The 7,163-nt window shown below is 37.4% G+C and overlaps 1 protein-coding gene across 18 annotated transcripts in view; it reads left to right on the top strand.

Annotated features, from left to right (window-relative positions):
• Positions 1 to 3,455: 3,455 nt before the first annotated feature.
• The window catches only part of LOC147998132 (uncharacterized), a 122,014-nt gene continuing 118,306 nt past the window's right edge, over positions 3,456 to 7,163 (top strand). For 8 of the 18 annotated variants that reach the window (XR_015646886.1, XM_087601146.1, XM_087601144.1 and 5 more), the window contains exons 1-2: positions 4,381 to 4,748; positions 6,726 to 6,842. Coding sequence is in view for 17 of the 18 variants with exons in the window: in XM_087601146.1 (XP_087457272.1) it covers positions 4,631 to 4,748; positions 6,726 to 6,842 (235 nt within the window). In the remaining variant the exon portion in view is untranslated. Of the gene's footprint in view, positions 4,917 to 6,725; positions 6,843 to 7,163 lie in introns of all 18 variants that reach the window. The other 10 variants (XM_087601142.1, XM_087601137.1, XM_087601136.1 and 7 more) reach the window with 4 other exon arrangements.

The following is a 7,163-nucleotide window of genomic DNA, read 5'->3' as shown; positions in this document are numbered from 1 at the left end:
TTGCAAAATGGTCTGTCTAACTCTTTGAATATTTCGAATGGTATTTTGATGGGGATTGCATTGAATCTGTAGATCGATTTTGGTAAAATGGCCATTTTTTTATATTAATCCTGCCAATCCAGGAGCATGGGAGATCTTTCCATCTTCTGAGGTCTTCTTCAAATTCTTTCTTCAGTGTCTTGAAGTTCTTATTGTACAAAACTTTTACTTGCTTGGTTAAAGTCCCACCGAGGTACTTTATATTATTTGGATCTATTATGAAGTGTGTCGTTTCCCTAATTTCTTTCTCAGCTTGTTTCTCTTTTGTGTAGAGGAAGGCTACTGATTTATTTGAGTTAATTTTATACCCAGCCACTTTGCTGAAGTTGTTTATCAGCTTTAGTAGTTCTCTGGTGGAACTTTTGGGATCACTTAAATATACTATCATATCATCTGCAAATAGTGATATTTTGACTTCTTCTTTACCAATCTGTATCACCTTGATTTCCTTTTGTTGTCTGATTGCTCTGGCTAGAGCTTCAAGAACTATATTGAATAAGTAGGGAGAGAATGGACAGCCTTTTCTAGTCCCTGATTTTAGTGGGATTGCTTCAAGCTTCTCTCCATTTAGTTGTCTTGAAGTTCTTATTGTACAAATCTTTTACTTGCTTGGTTAAAGTCACACCGAGGTACTTTATATTATTTGGGTCTATTATGAAGGGTGTCGTTTCCCTAATTTCTTTCTCGGCTTGTTTCTCTTTTGTGTAGAGGAAGGCTACTGATTTATTTGAGTTAATTTTGTACCCAGCCACTTTGCTGAAGTTGTTTATCAGCTTTAGTCGTTCTCTGGTGGAACTTTTGGGATCACTTAAATATACTATCATATCATCTGCAAATAGTGATATTTTGACTTCTTCTTTTCCGATCTATATCCCCTTTTTCTCCATTTGTTGTCTGATTGCTCTGGCTAGAACTTCAAGAACGCTATTGAATATTTAGGGAGAGAGTGGGCAGCCTTGTCTAGTCCCTGATTTTAGTGGGATTGCTTCAAGTTTCTCTCCATTTAGTTTAATGTTAGCAACTGGTTTGCTGTATATGGCTTTTACTATGTTTAGGTATGGGCCTTGAATTCCAATTATTTCCAGGACTTTTATCATGAAGGGGTGTTGAATTTTCTCAAATGCTTTCTCAGCATCTAATGAAATGATGATGTCGTTTTGTTCTTTCAGTTTGTTTATATAATGGATCACGTTGATGGTTTTCCGTATATTAAACCATCCCTGCATGCCTGGGATGAAGCCTACTTGATCATGGTGGATGATTGTTTTGATGTTCTCTTGGATTCTGTTTGAAATTTATTGAGTATTTTTGCGTCGATATTCATAAGGGAAATTGGTCTGAAGTTCTCTTTCTTTGTTGGGTCTTTGTGTGGTTTAGGTATAAGAATAATTGTGGCTTCATAGAAGGAATTCGGTAGTGCTCCCTCTGTTTCATTTTGTGGAATAGTTTGGATAATATTGGTATGAGGTCTTCTATTAATGTCTGATAGAATTCTGCACTAAACCTGTCTGAACCTGGGCTCTTTTTGGTTGGGAGACCTTTAATGACTGCTTCTATTTCCTTAGGAGTTATGGGGATGTGTAACTGGTATATCTGTTCCTGATTTAACTTCAGTACCTGGTATCTGTCTAGGAAATTGTCCATTTCCTGCATATTTTCAAGTTTTGTTGAATAAAGGCTTTTATAGTAAGATCTGATGATTTTTTTAATTTCCTCTAAATCTGTAGTTATGTCTCCCTTTTCATTTCTGATTTTGTTAATTTGGACACACTCTCTGTGTCCTCTCGTTAGTCTGGCTAAGGGTTTATCTATCTTGTTGATTTTCTCAAAGAACCAACTTTTCATTCTTTTCATCCTTTCTATGGTTCTTTTTGTTTCTACTTGGCTGATTTCAGCTCTGAGTTTGGTTATTTCCTGTCTTCTACTCCTCCTGGGTGTATTTGCTTCATTTTGTTCTAGAGCTTTTACATGTGCTTTCAATCTGCTGACATATGGTCTCTCCTGTTTCTTTCTGCAGGCACTCAGAGCTATGAGTTTTCCTCTTAGCACAGCTTTCATTGTGTCCCATGAGTTTGGGTATGTTGTACCTTCCTTTTCATTAAATTCTAAGAAGTCTTTAATTTCTTTCTTTATTTCTTCCTTGACCAGGTTATTGTTGAGTAGAACATTGTTCAATTTCCACGTATATGTGGGCATTCTTCCCTTATTGTTATTGAAGACCAGCTTTAGGCCGTGGTGGTCTGATAGGACGCATGGGATTCTTTCTATCTTTCTTTACCTGTTGAGGCCCGTTTTTTGACCAATTATATGGTCAATTTTGGAGAAAGTACCATGAGGAGCTGAGAAGAATATATATCCTTTGCTTTAGGATAGCATGTTCTATAAATATCTGTTAAGACCATTTGGTTCATGACTTCTCTTAGACTGTCTATGTCTCTGTTTAATTTCTGTTTCCATGATCTGTCCATTGATGAGAGTGGGGTGTTGAAATCTTCTACTATTATTGTGGAGGTGCAATCTGTTTTTTGAGCGTTAGTAAGGTTTCTTTTACGTATGTAGGTGCCCTTGTATTTGGGTCATAGATATTTAGGATTGAGAGTTCATCTTGGTGGATTTTTCCTTTGATGAATATGAAGTGTCCTTCTTTATCTTTTTTGATGACTTTTAGTCGAAAATTGATTCTATTTGATATTAGAATGGCTACTCCAGCTTTCTTCTTCTGACTATTTTCTTGGAAAGTTGATTTCCAGCCTTTCACTCTGAGGTAGTGTCTGTCTTTGTCTCTGAGCTGTGTTTCTTGTAGGCAGCAGAATGCAGGGTCCTCATTGCGTATCCAGTTTGTTAATCTATGTCTTTTTATTGGGGAGTTGAGACAATTGACGTTGAGAGATATTAAGGAATAGTGATTATTGCTTCCTGTTATATTCATATTTGGATGTGAGGTTATGTTTGTGTGCTTTTCTTCTCTTTGTTTTCTTGCCAAGACGAATTGTTTCTTGCTTTTTCTAGGGCGTAGCTTGCCTCCTTATGTTGGGTTTTACCATTTATTATCCTTTGTAGTGCTGAATTTGTAGAAAGATATTGTGTAAATTTTGTTTTGTCATGGAATATCTTGGTTTCTCCATCTATGTTAATTGAGAGTTTTGCAGGATATAGTAACAGGGCCTGGCATTTGTGTTCTCTTCTATTTTTGGTTGTGAGCCTAGCCTTTAACGGCTGAGCCATCTCTCCAGCCTGGCATTTGTGTTCTCTTAGGGTCTGTATGACATCTGTCCAGGATCTTCTGGCTTTCATAGTTTCTGGTGAAATGTCTGGTGTGATTCTGGTAGGTCTGCTTTTATATGTTACTTGACCTTTTTCCCTTACTGCTTTTAATATTCTTCCTTTATTTTGTGCGTTTGGTATTTTGACTATTATGTGACGGGAGGTGTTTCTTTTCTGGTCCAATCTATTTGGAGTTCTGTAGGCTTCTTGTATGCCTACGGGTATCTCTTTTTTTTTAGGTTAGGGAAGTTTTCTTCTATGATTTTGTTGAAGATATTTTCTGGTCCTTTGACCTGGGAGTCTTGACTCTCTTCCATACCTATTATCCTTAGGTTTGATCTTCTCATTGAGTCCTGGATTTCCTGTATGTTTTGGACCAGTAGCTTTTTCGTTTTACATTATCTTTGACAGTTGAATCAATGATTTCTATGGAATCTTCTGCTCCTGAGATTCTCTCTTCTATCTCTTGTATTCTGTTGGTGATACTTGCATCTATGGCTCCTTGTCTCTTCCTTTGGTTTTCTATATCCAGGGTTGTTTCCATGTGTTCTTTCTTGATTGCTTCGATTTCCATTTTTAATTCCTTCAATTGTTTGATTGTGTTTTCCTGGAATTCTTTCAGGGATTTTTGTGATTCCTCTCTATAGGCTTCTACTTGTTTATTTATGTTTTCCTGGAATTCTTTCAGCAATTTTTTGATTCCTCTCTGTAGGCTTCTACTTGTTTATTTACGTTTTCCTGTGTTTCTCTAAGGGAGTTCTTCATGTCTTTCTTGAAGTCCTCCAGCATCATGATCAAATAAGATTTTGAAACTAGATCTTGCTTTTCTGGTGTGGTTGGATATTCTGTGTTTGCTCTGGTGGGAGGAGAATTGGGCTCCGATGATGCCATGCAGTCTTGGTTTCTGTTGCTTGGGTTCCTTGCTTGCCTCTCGCCATTATATTATCTCTAGTGTTACTTTGTTCTGCTATTTCTGACAGTTGCTAGATTGTCCTATAAGCCTGTGTGTCAGGAGTGCTGTAGATCTGTTTTCCTGTTTTCTTTCAGACAGTTATGGGAACAGAGTGTTCTGCTTTCAGGCGTGTAGTTTTTTCCTATCTACAGGTCTTCAGCTCTTCCTGTGGGCCTGTGTTTTGAGTTCACCAGGCAGGTCGCTTGCAGCAGAAACATTGGTCTTTCCTGTGGTCCCGAGGCTCAAGTTTGCTTGTGGGGTGTTACTTATGAGCTTTCCGAGGCGGCAGCACCAGGAAGATCTGCACCGCCCTTCCAGGAGCTTCTGTGCATCAGGGTTCCAGATGGCGTTTGGTGTTTTCCTCTGGAGTCAGAGATGTGGGCCAAGTGTAGACTCTTCTGGTTTCCCAGGCGTGTCTGCCTCTCTGAAGGTTTAGCTCTCCCTCCCATGGGATTTGGGTGCAGAGAACTGTTTATCTGGTCGGTCTCTTCAGGTTCGTGCGGTGTCTCAGAGGCATTGGATTTCCTGCTCCTGTGCCCTTTTCCAAGGGAACCCAGAGGCTGTATACAGTTTCCTCTTGGGCCAGGGATGTGGGCAGGGTTGGGCAGTGTTCGTGGTCTCTCCCGCTCTGCAGTCTCAGGAGTGCCCACCTGTCTCGGCGGTGAGCTCTCTCTCCCACCCTTTTGTTTGTTTTTTAATTGCTGAGTAGTTCAACAGCACAGATGTACCATAGTTTGCTTAATTATTCACCTGACAGAGAGGTATATCTATGATTCAGCTATTATTAATAAGGCTGCTATGAAAATTTGTGTACATGCTTTTCTGTGATTAGAGGTTGCCATTTATCTTGGGTAAATTCTCAAGAGTGAAGTTACTAGGTAGAAGGGTATCTGTGTATATTTAGTTTTTCCTTTTCCTTTTTTAAAACACAATAATTGTCAAGCTGTTTTCAGAAGGGATGTACCATTTTATGCCCCCGCCAGCAATATTAGTGATTCAGTTTCCCCATATGCAGCATTTTGTAGTCACTAGTGTGTGTGTGTGTGTGTGTGGGTGTGTGTATTTTGCTATTTTAATATGTGTGCAGAGTTACTTTGTAATGAATTATTGTGATATGTGTATGTATCACGGTTTCAAATTAGGTAAACTATTTTCTTCTGCTTAATTCTTCTTTTCTAAAATTGATCCTGCCATTCCAATTTCTATACACTCGCATAAATTTTATAATAACCTTATCTCTACGTAAAAAAACATCTTTATCTGACCTGTATAGGTATTATATTAAAACCATATATCAGTTTGAGAAGTACTGACATATTTACTACATTAAATCTTCTACTCCATGAACATGGCATACTTCTCCATTATTTAAAACACTTTTCATCAGCTTTTTACATTTCTCAGCATGTAAGTCCTGTATATAATTTTTACAGTCTCACTGAAGAGTTTAATGCCTTTCTGGGTAATGTTTTTCAGTGTTCATTGCTAGTGTGTACAAGTACAACCGAAATACAATAATTTCCTTTTTCTTTGAGACAGGGTCCTACTGTATATTCCTAACTAGCCTAGACAAGTGCTTGTTGCTTGTATTAAAAGTTTTTGCTACCATGTCATAGGAACATAGATATGTTCCTTTCTATCTAATCTATCTATCTATCTATCTATCTATCTATCTATCTATCATCTACCTACCTACCTATCTGCCTACCTACCTACCTAACTACCTACCTATCTGAAATAGAAACTTACTATGTAGTCTAGGTTGTTCTGGAACTTATTTTTAAATAGGAACTCCTCTGTTACCACCTCTCAAGTGCTAGATCTGCAGGTGTGTACCTGGTGTTGCAAGTTGATTTTTACATGTTCATGTTGAGCACTACAAACTTGCTGGATTCACTTACTATTTCTAGGGTTCTCTTTCTTTTTATTTGTTTTGTAGATTTTTGGAAATTTATAGGTAGGTAATCATGGAATCTGAAAATGAAGCTGTTTCCTTTCTTCCCCCATGATTTATATACATTTTACTTCCTTTTCTTACCTTACTGAGTTAGCAACAACTTTCAGCATTATATTCAATTAGAGTGGTATGCATAGAAATCTTCAATATATTCTTAATCTTAAGGGACAATGCGTTTAGGGTTTTACCATTAAGTATAATGGTTATTGGATTTTTTGTTTGTTTTTAGACAGATTTTACCAAGTCCAAGAAGTTCACCTTTATTCCTTTTTCTGAAGATTTTTCTTCATGAATGTATGGAGAGCTTTTATTTTCCAAATTCTCTCTCTGCATAAGTTGGTATGATTATAGGCTTGTTCTTTGTTACCTTGTTAGTGTGGTGAATTATAACACTACTTAGGTTATAATTTACATGGGTTTGGATATTTGTGTTCACTCATTGGTTCATACAGAAATAATGGAGGAATACTGCTTATGCTCACTCAGTGATTCATACTTATCTTTCTTATATAGCTCAGGACTACCTGCCTAGGGATGGTACCATTCACAGTAAGCTGGGTCCTCAGACACCAAATGATGATGACGAAGATGATGACAATGACAAAGACGACGTCAACGATGGTGATGATGGTAAGCCATATCCATAGACATTTGCACAAGTCAGTCTGGCTTAGGCAATTTCTAAATTGAGGCTCCTCTGACTGATGACTATAGACTCTGTCAAGTTGACAAAGCTAACTAAGGTATACAATATCACCTTATTGCATTAATTACTACACTGTTTATCTTTTATGACCTTTTACTTTCACCAATCCATGCAATAAATTTGAAGTAATGTTCACAAAAGGAGAATTTATAAAGGAGAACATAGAGTGATAGCATTTCTTTGTAATCCTATCTAACCTTTGCATTATTTCTAGTTTATTTATGTCTATGTGTTAATGTTTCATT

This window comes from Rattus norvegicus, chromosome X, assembly GCF_021556685.1.
Source record: "Rattus norvegicus strain SHRSP/BbbUtx chromosome X, alternate assembly SHRSP_T2T, whole genome shotgun sequence".
Classification (NCBI taxonomy): Eukaryota; Metazoa; Chordata; class Mammalia; order Rodentia; family Muridae; genus Rattus; species Rattus norvegicus.
The sequence above is the reverse complement of the archived record's forward strand: the minus strand, read 5'-3'. Positions and strand labels throughout refer to the sequence as shown.